Source organism: Sphaeramia orbicularis, chromosome 5 (assembly GCF_902148855.1).
Source record: "Sphaeramia orbicularis chromosome 5, fSphaOr1.1, whole genome shotgun sequence".
In the NCBI taxonomy this organism is placed as follows: Eukaryota; Metazoa; Chordata; class Actinopteri; order Kurtiformes; family Apogonidae; genus Sphaeramia; species Sphaeramia orbicularis.
The window spans coordinates 34,972,865-34,991,165 of record NC_043961.1 but is presented as its reverse complement, the minus strand read 5'-3'; the positions used below and the strand labels follow the sequence as shown (position 1 = coordinate 34,991,165).

The 18,301-nt window shown below is 38.5% G+C and overlaps 1 protein-coding gene across 4 annotated transcripts in view; it reads left to right on the top strand.

Moving 5' to 3' along the window:
* trim62.1 (tripartite motif containing 62, tandem duplicate 1) overlaps positions 1 to 18,301 on the top strand; it is a 35,739-nt gene that overhangs the window by 835 nt on the left and 16,603 nt on the right. For all 4 annotated transcript variants that reach the window (XM_030134109.1, XM_030134110.1, XM_030134107.1 and 1 more), the window contains exon 2: positions 338 to 892. In XM_030134109.1, coding sequence (XP_029989969.1) covers positions 485 to 892 — 408 coding nt within the window. In that variant the 5' untranslated portion in view covers positions 338 to 484. The remainder of the gene's footprint in view (positions 1 to 337; positions 893 to 18,301) is intronic.

Below are 18,301 nucleotides of genomic sequence, written 5' to 3'. Positions count from 1 at the left end.
GTTACTCTTAAAATTTCTGATTTTTATTTGCAATGTGCTTTATAATGAGTTGAGATTCCTTCTATAAGAATCTAGGTTTTTTAAATCTCACCAGCACATCATTTTTCTTGCTGTTTTTAAAAAATATATATTTGCGAATAATTAAAATGACCATGAAGTTGCTTCGACAGTCACTGCAAAGGTTCTCAGTGAGGAGCAGTCTGTTAATGTGTAACAAACGAGTTAACTGTTGTTAATCATTTCTACAATCATAAATAGAGAAGATCATGGACCAGATGCTGCTACTTTATACTAGATTAGTGACAATATGTTGTTGGTGTTTATCATATCTCAACAGATACAACACAAGGTGAAATCCCAAGTTTCCTGAAGATCTTGTTCATCAAGTCACACATGGAAGTGAAACTCCACTAAAGATTAAACCATATATACTCAGTTACACAGCCTTGCCCTCTTAGATGCCGCTCAGTCTCAGTTTTTGCAAATGGCTTGCTGTCTGAAGGACGAGCTCCTCTGTTCCATCTGCCTAAGCATCTACCAGGACCCTGTTAGCTTTGGTTGTGAGCACTACTTCTGCAGAAAGTGCATTACTGAGCACTGGAGCAGACAGGAGCCTCACGGACCAAGGGACTGTCCAGAGTGCCGAAGGACCTTCACTGACCCCCTCCTCTCACCCAGTCTCAAGTTGTCCAACATAGTGGAGCGCTACTCAGCTTTCCCGCTTGACGCCATCCTCAACGCACAAAGGAGCTCCTATCCCTGCAAGGACCACGAAAAGGTCAAGCTCTTCTGCCTGACTGACAAAAGTCTGGTGTGCTTCTTCTGCGACGAACCAGCACTACACGAACAGCACCAAGTGACCACGATTGACGAGGCTTTTGAGGAGATACAGGTCAGTGAAGGGCAAGTACTGAGCTACCTCATTAGCAAGGGTGACACTGACATTTTCTTAAAACCGATCACTACTCTGTTTTAGATTCATGCATCTGCACTCATTCACCCCATGGGAGCTGCCTAGACAGTTCAGCCCTCAGTCCTTTAGCACCAAAGAGCAGCACCACTGCCAAGTTTTAGTGCTTTATTCTTGAGCATCTTAGTCATACTGCCTTTAATGATTCTTTCACACTTAAGCTTCTACCACTGAAAATGAAATGAAAACACTAAACACTGTTAGTGCTTAGTGTACTCTTTGTGCTGCAGTTTCAATATCACATCCAAGTGTTTTAGACATGTTTCATTGAACAGACTAATGTGGTTTGTACAGAGATCTAAGTATGCATGGAAACTTAAGTGAATGATTAAGTAGAAAATGTTGAAGTGAAAGAGAAAATCCCTGGATTCTCTCAAAGGCCTATTCAAGTTAAAATCAAGAATACTTCATTACAGCGACTTGTAACATGTCATGAGTATTTAAGCTGAGTCATATTTTCCACAACAACAGGAATAGTTTAATGTTTACTTTCCCATTCAATGTTTACATAATTCTGTTCCCACAGAGTCAAAATCCAATAACTATGAAATAAACTTACTAATCCTGTTTGCTATGTGTTCAAGTATGCCCTGAAACACATTTTATGTCATTTTTTTTTTTACATCTGCTAGTACAGTTGTACATGTGAGGAATCTCTTTTCTGTAACATAAAAACATTTGGTTTCCCAGTTTTCTTGGCAGACAGTGCGGTTAGCTTTCTGATAAGAAAATGTTGATGGTTAACACTCAGCTGTTCTGCTGACTCTGCTGTGAGAAAGCTTTGAAGGATTTAAACTCCCAGTGCAGCTCAGACCAACTCTCACATTAATCTAAACTGATTTTTCACTGAGTATCACATTTTTAGTGAGTCATACGCACTCCAACTTTAATATTAACGCACCACTCTACCTGTGTGAGTCTACTTTAAAGTCTTTCCTTGTTGCAAAGAATCAATAAGCCAACACACTGGACTCTTAAACTCATCTCTAAAGTCCCATTTTTTTCACTGATGGGGTTTTTCAGTCTTCACTGCTTTCAATAATTGAAAAGCTTTACATATGGGCCGCTGGACTCTTGAAACAAAAACCAGTAATGACACAGTGTTGTTAAATTAATTTCTCTACCATATTGTAACCCACCTCAGCAGCACTGGGAGATATAGAAGACTTTTGATTTTTTTGTTTTTTGCCATTTTTTGTAAATAAGAGCGACTGTTGCTCTGAAAAACCCCATCCATGCAACTTGACAGTATCTATAAATATGATCATTTTCTTGCTGATCTGGAAGATGATCCACAGCTGCAACCACATTTTAATTTCTAAATCTATCATATTTGATGGATGTTCCTGATCTCAGTTTTGCGTGTAAGTTCAGATTTATTTTTCTTACCATTTACTTATTATATTTTTTTATGACATTTTCTGTCCTTGTTCCTTTCTTTTTAATGGAAGGGGTAACTTTAGCCATGTGATGTAGTTTACAGAACAGCAGACTGTCACAGTTTAGACATGGTGCAGATGCACTGTACCTGATGCTGCGATGCAAGAAAAATGGAGAATGTTGGTAATTGGAGTGTGTCAGAATATTGATACTGTAGAGTCTCGCGGTATTTGTTTTGTGAAAATGTATCCATTCTCAAAAATACTGTATTAATATTTAAGTTTATATGCAAAGATTTGTGGGAGGGTAGGATTTTACTGATATAGGCAAATCATAATTCTTGCTCAGAGTTGCAAAAAGTAATGCTATGATGTTGTGTGTTGAAGTGGCTGCAATAAATGTAAATGTGTAGTATTCATACAATGACATTTTCCTCATAGTTATGGCTACTAAAAATTATTTACCTTTATTTAACGTGGAAGTTCCATTGAGATTAGAGATCTCTTTTGTAAGGGACACCTGGCCAAGGTAGCAGCCATGCAAAGTCAAAAATATATACAACACATATATGATACAATGAACAATACAACAGAATAACAACTATTCAACCATCATGGCCTCTCAATAAAAACAGTGACATTCGTTTTTAGTGTCACAACCTGTCAGTTATTTTTCAGCTTAATTGTGCAACTGTGTGGCCCATTACATGGAAGATTGTGAGAATATATTTGTTTAATCAAAGGGCTTTGGCAAACTAATTATCAATCAAAATAGTTGATTAATTAAGTGGTGGAGAGGTAGTTGATTTATTGATTTGTTGTAGCCTGCTCATGATTTTTGTATTATGTAAAAATCATATATTACCACGCTCACAGTATCACAATATCTCACCAATTCATTAAATCATAAACAGTCAGGATCTGTACACATTTCCAGGTTCTTGCCAATACACAGGCCTAATGATAATAGAATGAATATTCCAGTGTATCATTATTTTAGATTATATTGTTGAGCTGAAATAAAAACATTTTAACTTGGGGAAAAAAAAAAACTTCATGTGATAATTTAATTATAACATTATTATTTTATTAACAAAATGTTGTATGAAAATGTTGTATTAGTGACAAATTCAGTTAATTCAAATTAATAAATTGCTTGTAAGTATAATCAGACAGTTATGCATCTTCCTGGCTCTCAGGCATCCTGAATGAAATATATTAGCAGCACTCTATACGACAGTGTTGTACTCCTTAATTTCCAATCATGTTCTGCACTGGAAGCCTGAGAAAGGTCAAAGCTGTGTAATCTTGGAGCAGAAGTAATTAGGCCCAGCACAAGATGTTTCTTTTTTCCTGGACTCCAGCTTGTCCCTCTGCTTGGAGCGCTTTTCAAGACGGCGATCTGGCATTTTGTTTTCTGGCAGGAGCCTTGGAGGCTTCCCAGATCCACATTACTGAAAAAGAGTACGCGTACAGCGAGACCCCGCCAAAGACTGCTATGTCCCATGATGAGCTTGGCATACTTGTCTTTTTAGATCTACGAGTGGGGTGGTTTGTTATATAACATGTCATCATTACCAGACAAACAAACATCAGAATGAGGCATTAGAGTTGTTTTCTGCCATGGCAATAAATGGTTATGGGTGCATATATTTGTATTTTTGTGTGTTTTTTTTTTAAAATCAGTTTGTTCTTTTAATAATCCCTTTTATAGTTTCTCTTTTCTTTGAGTACGCAGGAATTGTGTGTTGGATAGAAACATGCTCTGCCTGCAGGCAGTCTATGCTTTTAGCATGCGACTTGACAATGCTTATCCAAAGTGCCAAAACAACATGGTGAGGATGTGTTAAAGTGCGGCAGTAATCAGTTGCAGTGTTATTACTGTGTAGGCCAGAGGGGTGAATGTGGTGCCAGCTTGCTGGCCTCTTTCAAAATGAACCTGAGAGTTTTTGTACGGTGGGAAAGTTTGATGAAGTGAAAAGGATTTGGTGGGTCGAGAGCCAAAGCTTGGCCTCTTATGTTGGTGTTCAGGATATGTATTCACAGAGTCTACTTCAGTCTCTCTGTGTGCCGTTCTCTCATTTACCTCAGTGACAATGATATAACTCATAATCTCTGTCATTCTAGTAAATTTTGAATTCCTTGTAAGAAAGGTTCACAAAGGTGCAGAGGCGGATGTTTAATTTGCTGCAAAGAGTCATTTTTTTCTTAAGAAAATACTAAAATATGCACTGATGTGATATCTGAGTAATAATGCTTTACTGTTACTATGTTTTCCAGAAAAGTTTGCCTTGATGTTTCGTCATCCTCTTACTTCACCATTTGCTAGAAGCAGGATGACACAGACATATCCTCCATCACCTTGCCCACACCCATCTGTCTTCAGACGCTGATGATCAGTGTGTTTCACGGTTTCCATCAGTGCGACAATGACGGCAATCAAGGCTCAATATCTGCAGTTGCAAAAATCTGACAGCTTAATTCATATCATAGCATGATGAACTATGATAAAGATAAAATCCTCCTGTCAGCCACCAAATGCTGTGTGTTCATCTGCTTGTATCTCATTCAATCAGAACCACTGACACTGTGAATACAGCACTTCAGACTCATGCACACTATTCTTTATATTGTACATAGGCTTATGTTATGTCATCCCACCATCATCTAAATTATGTGATGACTGTGGAGACTATTTTTGAGTTGATGTCACTGTTACTCTGCTTGCAGCTGCATGCACACATTGGTGGCAGAGAAATAGCAAAAATAGGGGAAAGCAAATGAGTAAGATGCCCAAAATAAGTAATAAAGATGCCTTGTTATGTCAGAATAGGAATACAAATAAAAATGACCTTCAGTTTGACAGAATACCATCATTGAAGACACTGTCTGAAGCTTAATTCGGATGTAAAGCCACTAAGCAGACAGACTGAATTGGACCCAGCTGGACACACAATGGAGCTCATTTTAGTCTTTGACAGTCAGAGAGAAGGAGTCACTTCTCATCACACTGAAGCATCTGTATCCAGCCCCTGGCATCTCTGTTTCATTCATCAAATACTGTCACAAATTGGGAAACTCACAAATGGAGTATTCTTTTATCCATATCACATAGACTGAGGCTACCATTCATTAAAACCAGGCCTTCCTTTATAAATACATTTAGCTATATATATGTGTGTATGTTCTGTGTATATGTCCATTAAAGCTAGTGTCACCACCATTGCTTTACTGGAGTTTTCACAGCTATCACGAAAGTAGCCCAATTTATTTCCTTGTAAACATCCATGCATTCATTAAATTAATCATTGCAGCATCACAATGTGAAAGCTCCTTGTCATTTGGTAGCAAGTTCATATACAGTACAAATGGAACGCCTGGAGTGGAATTGAAAACAACAAGAAAGAAACTACAGGCCTGCACACTGATGAATCAGTAACAGCAGAGACCACACAGCTGTATTTTCCATGAGTTGTTTCATATTGAGCAGCAGTGACTGATGTTGGTAAAACTAACATTTAAGCTCAACAAACCAACCTGGCTGTAGATAGTTAGACCACGACACCACTCAGCATCCCTCAATGCTTATGTAGTGTTTAATGAATGAAGGGGTCATACAGTCATGTTCATATCTGTGTTATGACACTCACTCTGACTTAACACAACCTTAACTCTGCCTCTGAACCACATAATGTTATTACCTGGTCATGGTGGACCTGTCACTTTTTGCCACCAGCTATGCCCCACCCGCAGAAACGTCATCACTGTTGACAAACACAGAAATACTCTATTGGGCTGGCCACTGTTGACGGCAGCCTTTGGTCTGTGGCAGCCTGTAATCTCCTTAGCTTGGCATGTCACAGCGCTGACCTCAGGCCATGAGTCTTGTTGCTGCGTCGGGGGCTTTACCTCCTGCTGATTTGCATCCTTTTCCCCTACAACTGCTCCTGCAGCCAAATCTGTAATGCATAAACACATCCCAGCCGCTGCAGGGTGATGCACACACATCTGGCAAACATTCAGCCAGCACTTAATTGCTAGCTTGCGCATATTTTTCAATGTAAAGGACATTACGGTAGGATCTAGGAGGATTTGTCGTCTGCTCTGCCATTTGCTTCAGGGAGCAGAGATTTCACAGGGAACTAATGCATTCTGATTAGGAGGGGTTTTATTCCACCAATCACATCATTTAAACCTAATGTACCAGAGCAGGAAGCACTCCTAATGCAACATTTTCTCAAACTTCTTGAAAACTAAAACATTAAACTGAGCCGCAGTCCACACTTAACTAGATTCTCCATGCACACCAAGAAGTCTCACCATTGTTTTGCTGAATTTTTTTGGGTTGTCAGTCTTAAGCTGAACTCATTAAATGAGGTTATAACCTGAAAGCCAGACATTCTTATCTAAGGAAGCCCAATTCTCCACCCTGCAAAGTGCATGCTTTATGTTCTGAGAAATAATGCCTTTATTTTAGGCAACGTGGTTAATGGTGATGAGATTACACTTCCCTCCCTCAGTCATGCACTTGGAGTGCTGGCGCCATCTTAAATAGAGGTTGACTGAATCGCTGTAGCCTTGATTGGAGCTGGATGAAGCTGTGCACTTATTATCACACCACTGTTGCCTAAAGTTGGCAGTAAAGTCCTACCAAAGATAAAGTGGACACCACAGCAGTGACTGTGACCACAGCCTTGCAGGGTTACACAGACTCTACCAGCTGTCTGCATGCTTTTGGGACATCTCCATGCTCCATTTGACAATAGTGTAAGACCAGATAAGAAGGGAAATAAGAGTATAGCCCCTGGTTATGTATATGTATATTGGAACTTTGCCACTGAGAGTATAGATTCTGTGAATGGTATATGAATAGAGAATAGCAGCAGCCAGCTGTGGAGTGGTGCTGGTTTGAGTTAGACTAAAGCCCACGCTGCTGAGGAATTTAATGTGTACAGTGGAGTTGGTCACCCACACAGACCTGCCATTCACTGTGTTCAGACGCACCTGTGTGCTGTCCTCAATTAACACTCCTCTTACTCCTTTCTTATCACACCACAGACACCAGGGTTAATCATGAAAATGTATTAGCATTTTCCTCGTCTGCCTCGCTTTAATGCAGGGCTGTGTTTGAATCAGCATGCTAGTCTTTGAAGTGTTTCTCTGGTGGTTTAAAAACAGGACTGTCTTTCACTCTTCGAATGTCAGAGCCCAGCCAAGAGCTCTCTGAGGCTGCCATCACCACGCATGGCCGTGCTGCTGCAGTAATGAGTCAGGCAATTTCAAGGGCACCCACGGCTGCCATCTCCCCTGTGGCTTGCCTCTGTCTGCTCTCTTTTCCTTTGGCAGCTCCATCTCTCTGCCTCTTTTCTTCCCTGTGTTGTTATCTTCTCTTTGTTTGATAGCTGTTGTTTCTGAGGTATGTGCCTCATTACGTGTCACAGATCTTGTTTGAAAACCAAGTCTTTAGAGTAAGAAGGTTTCCTATTTCATCACCTGCCACCACCTACCCATCACAAACCAATGACTTTGTCCATCTTGGCGGCCAGTCATGGTGGTGTGGCAGGTGGCGTTCATGCAGAAGTGGAGCCACAGGGAAAGACAGACCAGTCATGTTCCATTAGAGGAGTGCAACGAAAGGCTGGAGCTTGTACTGCAGTTAGTATTTTACCACTGATGGTGAGTGAAGCTCACCGCAGACAGGCTACATGTTTACTTCAGCACATGCTGTCGGTAGAATAACAGATAAACAACTACATTGATTGGAGAACGTAGAGCACCATCTCAAAGAACATTTTATCTTGTTTAGATGATTACTTTGGCTTGCGCTTAAGTTAAGTGACTCAAATGTTGCTGCATCTGTTGTGCATTAGAGATGTTTATATTGCCCTCCTGCACACCTTTTTTTTATGTCCCATATGTTTTCTAACATGTGAAAGTGGCTTATCTTAATAAAGGGTCTGCAATGTGCACGTGAAAACAGTTACAAATGCATAAGTAGGTTGTAAAATGTGGGAAGGCAAGAAGTTTTGAGTTCCGTCAGGTGTGTTCTTTCCAGCAAAAGTGTCCACACTGCATTGTATTGATGATTCATTATCACTGTACGCATTATACCTGTTGTATGACAGTCTAATAGAATATGTACCATATCTGCCAGGGAAACCTGCTGGACACAGGAGTGCAGTGTGTTCTGTAACTGGTTGGGCATATCGTGTTGTGAGAGGAAGAGTCACTGAAGAAGAGAGATTTACTGGCCATGTTAGTGAATGAAAGAGGAAGTGCTGTCCTTAAAGTTTTGCAGCTTAATGTGAGGCTTAACGCTGAGCCCCGGCTTCCCTAATGTGAGGCAGATCAACAGGGAAAGCAGCCTGGACACCAGTGACACTGCTATAAAGATTACATTAAATATAAAACATCAGACTCTGAAAAGTGTTGAAATTTTATTTTTTCCCCTCCATAATCTTTTATAAATAAAGTAGCCTGCAATGATGTGAATATGAAATTAGAATTTTTAGAATGATGGATTTAAAGCAGAGACAATCCCAGATCTTGATGTAAATAATCACAGAGCGCTGAATGATCACAGAGTACTTATTATGTAGGGCTGTCTTTTAGTTCTGTCTGTCACTCTGATATTAGGTTAGTCATGAACTCTTGGACCTCGTTGCTGCAGCCATGAGACTCTGAGCCCTGCATTGCTTGATTAGCTGGGGAATTAAGACAGATTACAGGCCATTGTTCTCGGGGGTCTGGGCAGGGCCGGTGCGAGCTCTAATCTCTTGTAATTCCCTGTGTCCATGATTTGCTCCAGATGATTTAATTATACGTGCTGCTGATAGGAGTCCTCATTTACAGCTTCCAATCAGCCAGAGTCAGAGCTGACCCCTCAGAGCCAAAACTACTACCAGAAATTGAGGAGACACCTGAAGATGTTTACCTGAAAAATGCCTCTTTTGTCTAAATGAGAGTCAGGCTGTTTCTGTTTACCCACCAACCTGTGGTTCTGGCCTCAAACTGGTTTTGGACAAATAAGAGATGATTGATAGGTGGGCAGCTCCTGGGAAAATCCAACTTCCTCAGTCTGGGATTGGCAAAATTGTGTCAGATTGAGCAACAGAATGTCAGATTTGTGAGGAAAAACAGTCGAATAATCCTTTAATCGTTATCTGCTGACGTAAAAAATACCAGAAGTGAATTAATACTAAAGTTTGCGTTAGAAGTTTTGCATGGTTGCCCTGGTTTGGCCTGTGTAGTAATTGATGTTCCCATTAGCTTTCAAATACGATAGCCCCTAAATTGCTTGCTCTTGTGATATATGAGCAATTGAAGTGTCTTTAGCCATGTTTTTGTGAGAGCTTGTTTATTTCCCATAATGCATTTAGGTCTAGGGTCAGGCTAATCAGTGGGGAGCACTCAGCCCTGGTCGGTCTACTCTGCATCACTCAGGCTTCACATTAGCAGAGGTTCCCTGCCTTTGCAGCTGTTTATGGTTTTGGCATTTAATAGGAGCTTTTATACCCTGTGACTTAACAATAACTGGAGCTGTAAAACAACAAACATTTCTCAAGATTAAAAGTGTGAGCTGTCAGATAGTTTAGAGTGCTGCAAAAAGTGTTACATCCTTAATCACGAAAAGTCAAGCAACGGCATCCATCTTATCAGCAGGGTAATGTATTGAAGTGACAAAGAAACTCTATTGAAATACAAAGTCATTTCTTTTTTTTTCCTCCAACAGTTTTGTTATGAAAAGCTCATTTTGCTTCTCCAACATCAATCTTTTTGGCTGTTTCATTCCAAAAGATGTTGAAGATTGAAGAGAGGCTTAGGACTGGAACTTGAGATTGCTGAGGGAATTTATCAAAAAATAGTTGTAAATGGACAAATGTGAAAACATCAAGTTAAGAAGAAAGTTGTCTGTGAAACTGTGATCACTCCTTTAGAATCAAATGTAGCAGGTCACACTAGCCAGTGGTTTCATCTAGCTTTATCATTGTAGATTAAGACTTCACAATGATAAAATAGCACTTTTCTTATACATATCAGTGTTAAGAGGAGTATGTATGATCTAAAATTAAATCAGTGGGTGCAGTCATGTAATACAACACTCCCACAGCTACTGAAACCACCAACGAAAACACGAAGCCTCTGCAGAATGCATCATGCATGCATGTGCACAAAAGCAACCTCAGCTATTTTATCAGCTGAGGTCATGGTTGTATAGATAGATAAACAGATTAGTTTATTGTCATTTTTATGAGTCACATAAAAATGAAATTGTGTTTTACTCATCCACCATGGGTAGTCAGTATACAAATAAAATAAAAAAACTAGAAGCACTCGGAGACCGCAGACCTCCGCCAAGGCAGATCAGTGGCCCCCCCACCCCCGATCACCACCAAAATTTAATAATTTGTTCCTTGTGCCAGTATCAACATTTCCTGAAATTTTCATCCAAATCCGTCCATAACTTTTTGAGTTATCTTGCACACGGACAGACAAACACACAGACAGACAGACAAACCAGCGCTGACAAAAACATAACCTCCTTGGCGGAGGTAAAAAACATAACCTGATCAGAAAATTATGTGTAAAAGACTTTGCAGTATTCCACTTGTAAGTCATTACTTGATCATCTTTTAGTGACAGTGACAATGACTGACTGTCTGAGTCTGTGTGACACTGGAGGAGCTAATCCAAACTAGCTAAACTTTGTTACCTGTGGTGTTTGCATGTTCACATTCTTATCATCTCCACAGTTCTGAAAATATCTTCCCTCACTAAAAATGAGTTGGAAACTTAGTGAAAATTAATGTCCTCTAGTTCTACATTTATCTAAAATGTTAACTGCTCAGTTTTTGGTCAGATAGTGAGTCCTTGGCCATGTATACATCAAGTTTTTGTGAAATGACTGACCCTCTGAGCCAACTGGAGCTATTCTATGTCTGATGGATTTGAAACCAGTCACCTCTAAAAACAAGTTCTAATATTTGAACAGAGTGATGGACATATGAAGTAACTGATTTTTTCTTAATAATAGCAGCAACTCTTTGAATACTCCAAATTCACAGCAGATGCCTCTATTTTTATCACTTAGACACTTTCTTTGACTCAGAAAACTTATTCTTAACATTATTCATTTTCATCTCAGCCTTGGTGTTAGTTTTTGACACCATGGGAGACCAGCAGTGACACATGCATTTAGTCACACATTGGCCCATGGTTTTGAATAGATTCACTTCATACTGTGTCTTTACAATACAATACATTGACATCTTTGACATGATATCACAGCTCTTTATTCTAAACACTTTAATAATGCTTTTAGATTATTGTTTAAAGCAGCATATGATGTTCGTCACCAATTTTTCATCAAATGTGTTGAACCCGAGTGATAGCTTAAGTATCACAATTCCTTGATTATGCACCTGAATCCCTTCCCTCACGGTGAACAACTTTGAAGTGTACTCCATCACAAGCCGTCTGTTTGTTTACATACCAAACTGATATGTCACTCGGGCCTTTTCTGAAATTTGGTTGCGAAGTACATTGTGGGAATGGAAATTCCACACAGCCGCAGTACGGCCACAGCAGCAACAAACACAGAAACGGCTTCATTGTTTCTTGCTGTTGCAGCTGTGTGGAATTCCGAAAAGGCTCGGATGATGATTTGGTTTCAGTTTCGATTTGATATGTAAAAAAAAACAAAACAAAAAAAAACGGACTGCTTGTGATGGAGTCAACTTTAAAGATGTTCACCGTGAGGGAAGTGATTCAGGTGCATAATCACAGAAAGACTAACAGATTTGTAATACTTAGGCTATCACTCGGGTTTTACAGATTTAATGAAAAATTGGTGAGTAACGTCATACGCTGCTTTAATAGTTGAAAGTAGAAACTACTGTAGATCTTTTAACCTCCTGAGACCCAGGAGAAAATAAATTTCAGATTTTTTTAATGAAAAAATTGTCCAGGCTGAAAACAACATCACATTGATGCATTTTTTCAGATACATTTTCAATTTCTTTTTCTCTGAATATCCTTTGCAATGTCTTTTTTTTTAAGATAAAGCTGTGGAATTCTTGTCCACATATGTAGACACAAAAAAAACATAGCTGGGTCTTAGGAGATTAGTCTTATTCATATTTAATTACAGAACCCCAAAAAGTATACCACTCCTATCTCATCTAGAGGAGCTTCATGTGATGTCCTTATGTCTGTCTTTGTTTCCTGTCTCTTCTCTGCCCGCCACTGTCAAACAGGCTTGAAACGGCTGAAAAGAAATATAAACAGTAGACAGACTAGGTGTTCTGATGACAATGATCTGTTTTTTGTTTTTATTATTATTATTATTATTGAATTGTGAGTTCTGTACCAAAATAAAAAAAAATGCTATAACAAAATCAGATCTTTACAAAAGCACATGCTGTTTTTATGTGCAAAAAATGCAGTTTATCACTGTCAGCATTAGTGATTTCTCTAAAATGTGCAAAAAAGAGAAGCCTTTCCAGAGGGTTTAATTTTTTAGAGACTCAGGTCCCTGCTGGTCAGTCCACTTTTGGTACCTTCAGCTCTATAGGTTTTCATTTTTGTAATGTATAAAATGAAAACCGCATATAGACTTATCAGTTTTTGTTAAAATCCAGTTACAGAAAAGAAAGATTGCATCTGGTTGAAGGTACTAAAACAGACAATAGGTATAAGATAACCTACCTAACTGGTCAGTATTGTTGAAGAAAATACCTGTATATATATATTTTTTTCCTCTACTCATTGGTTGAGCAAAGCCTGGAATGTGTTTTTAATGTGATAATTCTGTCTGTTAAAAGTAGATTATTGGAAATCATGAGGGGATTTAATAACATAAACCCTGACTGGAGGCTGTACTTATAATTCATAGAAGCATGCTGCCAGTGTCTTAAACAGTGTGTTTTACAATGTGAGTTGAAAAATAAAGCATAGCCCAAATATTTATTTGATGTCAGGCAGCTCAGCGAAAGAGGAACAGACACCACACTTTATTTGGTCACATGGAGCTGCTGGTGAGCTGTATCTATCATGTCTGCATAGTGCATACACAACAGCTACAGGAGAATAGCTTCCAGACACACTCATGCCACTAAGACGAATCAGAGACTAACAAATCTGTTTGTTATTCCTGTCGTGTGGCGTTGGCTGCCGTGCAACAACATGATTGTGTATCTGACGTACGCGACATGATTTTATACTGAAAACATGCTGACTATTAGAGGTTTGACTAATCCTAAGAAGCTTTTTCAAAGATGACACGAGCATGTATTGGGTTTTGGTTAGAATCCACTGGCAGACGGACATATTTAAGGGTCATTTTCAGGTTGTTTTTACTCATTGTTCACGTACTGAAGTCACTGCACAGAATGGAAAAGATAATAGTATTAGCAGGAAATACAGTTCAACAGAGCTGTCTGTTGTGCCTCTGTTTAGTTTTGTTTCTGTACAGTTTGTTCTTCCAAAGGTTACCTTGTAGACCAGTGTTATTCACGAACCTTTTTTGGAGATGACTAAAGTTTGTGGTTCAGAGGAAGAGGAGTGGTTTCTGTAAGTGTTTGGAAGGCTTAGGCACACAGGTATGGAGGCTCACACATAGACTGTATATATAATTAGACTGCTGTTTTCAAGTCAGTAGCTTGTGATTTGGCCGTCACCATGTTGGATATTTTGCTAAACACTATAGCCACTGACTTTAAGTATCTTTTTATTTGACCTGTGATCAGATTAATGGATAAATAACTTAAAGATTGAACATATCTTGTTTACGCATTTGGCACATATCTTCTTCTTAGAGGGCTGAAAAAAAAAAAAAAAAAAAAAAAAAAAAACTCTGACTGGAAGGACTCCTGGAATAAAATTAGTTTATTAACAGGTTCAGTGTAAGTCTATGGGAGCCAATGCTTTTTGGAGTCTAACCCCTGTGGCTGACAGCGGTATGACAACTCAAGGTACTTCCTCCTTGGTTTCATTTTGGAGCAGAGGTCCTCACCCTCTCGTTCCACCACAAGACTTACATTAATAAAAATGTACACCACAAAAAAGCAATCTCAAGAAAATTATTTGAAAATGATATGTCTTCTTTAAAGGAAATCTAATCTTGTCAAGCATGTTTTTCGCTGGAAAAATAATTCCATTTTAAGAAAAACATCTAATACTGAGGTAGATTTAACATGTAGAATAGAATAGAATAGAATAGAATAGAATAGAATAGAATAGAATAGAATAGAATAGAATAGAATAGTCATGTGCAATGAAATTCGCGGGCTTAGACCACTTCAATGTATGATTTATAGAAAAAAGAATTAGAAAGGTAAAAACAACAGTCACAGTATAAAAAACAGTTGTAAATACATAGTTGGAAAAAATAGAATGAACTCTGAAGTATAATATCTAAAGTATAAATAAACCAGGTGAAGTATTTGTTGTTTTTTTATTCTTATTCTTTATATTTTATTTACTCAACTTCTTCATGCAAGAATATTACATGCTATGTAAAATAAGTTATTTTTTTCATTGCTCATAATACTAGTAAATTTTGGCATTTTTTCCCAATTAGATCTGTTATGGTCTTTCATCGCGTCGACTTTTATTCTAGTTTTAAGAAATCTAGACAGACAAATGTGCTTAACCCTAAGGCAGTTTTTTTCTGCTGAATACAAGACAGCTTGGTTGTAATTTAAAATATTTGTCCTCTCGTTTTATTGCTTGTTTTGCAGCATGTAATTTCATTTTATTTCAGGCCATTATTATTATCATTCTATCTGCAAAAGCTTGCAAAACTAGAGCACATAATAAATAAACAAAATCCAAAAAGCTAAACAACATAACTCGCTAAAGAAGTCCACTGGAGACCGACTGCAACCATTAGATGTAGGTAAAGTCATTTAGTGAGTTTTTAATCCTGACCACATTGATTTTACATTAATTTGGTGTAGGTGATGGTGTGCCTGACCTTAAGAAGGGAAAAACCAGATATTTATGGTTCATTTGGGATATTGTGTAATCTGACAGGATTTAAAGCAAGTACATTTTAATATATCCGTGTCTTTTTCTTTCATCAGCTGTCTGTTAAGATGATATATCGCCCTCTCCAATTTTAATGTCTCACTCCTGACATGACTGATTGATTGCATTTCAGACATGATTTTCTGTAGTGGGAATGTATTCAAATAACAAAAATTTCAGATGAGGCTGTCAGTCAAATACCTTTCAAAGATGAAGTGTGAAGAATCGACTCTTTAATTGAATGTCGGGGTGGACACAGTCGGTGGTAAAAGATGAGCCTCCGGACTGAAGCTGAAGCTCTGAGTAGCATCTGTCAGGCTGGTGCAGAAGCAGCAGCCCTGCCCTTATCACCCCATACCTCTCAGATTTCTACTCTAGTGCCAACAACAAACCCCTTGTTCCTTTTAAATGGCTTGTCCTGTGCAATGTAGATGATCAGACTTGGCATTGATAGCTCTGGGACCTGTTTGACTTCCTTAAAAACTCTCAGACATTCACGATTTTGTAGCCACAGTGATGTTGCACACTTTGTTCTCACTGCTCCTGCAGCGAAGTGCAAAATCTGTAGACCTTTGTCAGCAATTCAAACACCATGAATCTTTTTCATTTTAAGGATAAAAATATTAAAACTGACATGCAGTGTGTTCTTTTTTTCCTTAGCTATTCATGTTTGAGGTGATACATTTGCATACTCTGTGCCCTTCCTCGCTCCAGGAAGTGGAGCAGCAGCCTCTGAGCATTCATCATTTACATGACGTGCCCTATATTCAGAGGACTGGAGGAGGCCGCCAGAAACCATACCTATACTCATCCCTGTTGCTTTTTATGCCTCTGCACCGGTTACTGTCACTGCTGGAGGCGTTATGCTTTTGGATTGTCCCTACATATGTTAGGCTGTATGTCCATTTTTTTTCTGACCCTTGTTTGTGTTCTAAGGAAAAAACATGACAGAATTTTGGAGACGTTCACTTACATTCAAGGATGCTCTGAGTTGAATTTGATGACCAAAGGTTAAGGCCAGAAGGTGATTTCCATATGCTTATTTAATACATATCTTGAAATTTCACAGTTCAACAGATATGGAAATGGTGTATGTCTAAAAAACTTGGCAAATTTGAGGTGGTTTTTGCCTCTTACAGAGTAAATGCGTAGTAGCGACAAATGGAAACACTTTTTTCGAATAAATACTGATGTCACAAACATGAAACTCGTGTGATTGATCTATTTGTGATAGCACAGCAGGTAGTATAGACTAATGAGGAGACCAAGTTATTCCTCAGCATTGTATGTGGAAAAACACATTACAGCTGCTCAGTATGGAAAACAGCCACAGGTTGCTCTACTTCTATGTTCAGTGGTTGTGCATGTGTGTTGTATCCTGCACAACCACCTTCTGATGACATTATGTAGCCTAGTTTATTTTCTTCAAACCAGTTCATGGAAACACCAGTTTATGGCCCTAATGCAAGTACATACACCTCTATTTAAATACTGTGTAAATGAAGACAATATGTTTGTCACTGGAAAATATTCAGTGGAATCATACAGTCACTTCCCCTATATCTGCAGAATTTGATTTATGATTTCAGTATCTCTGTAACACTACAATAATTCAGTTATAGTGGTATGTTGTTGACACATTTTATCTTAATCAAAACATTGCAAGTTTTGTGATTTGGGTTCTGCATTTGGCCATCAATCAATCAATTTAAAGTCAAGTCTTCAATACATACATTATATGTTTGGTGGTAAGTGCAGTGACTGTTACTGATCAGATGTGCGTGTATATATATATATATATATATATATATATATATATATATATATATATATATATATATATATATACACACACACACACACACACACGTACATATATACATATATATGTGTGTATATATATATATATGTGTGTGTGTGTGTATATATGTGTATTTATATGTATATATATATATACACACACACACAAAATTTATTAACATTTTCACATAGTTGAATACTTTCATAGATGTTGATTGAGTTAACGCAAGCCAAGAAAAATATTATCAAGCTTTCTGATGAAAAAAAAAGTTCTTTTTGATCTGTAGCTGTTAACTGAATAGTGTAACTGATAATGAAAAAAGTATTTACTGGCTTTGATCTAGATAAAAATCACTACATATAGTATTTCATCTTCACATTTCCTGCAGTTGTATACAACTTGTCCTGGTGTGTGAATTGGTCTCTGAAGTTGTTCTCTCCAGAGCTGCATGGCCTCGTACTGTACAGACTGTGCTCATTTCGACAGGGCAGATGTTGGGGGTAAATATGTGTCTCTGTCCTCCAGCCAGTCCTGCTCAGTCAGCTCAGCTGGCCTCTGCCTGCTCTGCTGGCTGAGCTCAGGCTGCAGGGACACGCTCGTCCCCCTGGAGAGGCTGCAGGCTCTGCTGATGCTACACAAAACAAGGCTCCGGGATGGAAGGCGCAGCTTGAGCTCAATTTGATTTCTTGGAATAAACACACCAGAGTTCTCAAACTGAGACAGCATTTTTCTGGTTTTGTTTTTTGTTTCTTTAGAAGTTTTTTGTTTTGGTTGTGACCCGGGGCCAGACCTCAAATTCTTCACATCACTGAATGTTCTCACACAGCTCATGAGCATAAACATGTCCATGTTGACCTCTATAATAATTTAAGCACATATACTCAGTGCTTACACATTGCATTGTATTCCCAGAGGACCTCAGTCTGCATTTTAACATTGCACTGAGTGGCACTAGGTGGGAAAAAAAGCAATAGGCCGGAAATATTTTTGTAAAAATAAAACCCAGAAAACTTCATACAACAGCAGGTATTTCTGTGGAAACAGTTGCTGTTGGTTCTTTCACTGCAGCCTGTGTCAGTGTCCTCAGGCTGCACAGTTTGGCATTGAGTTTAGTGAAAGGGT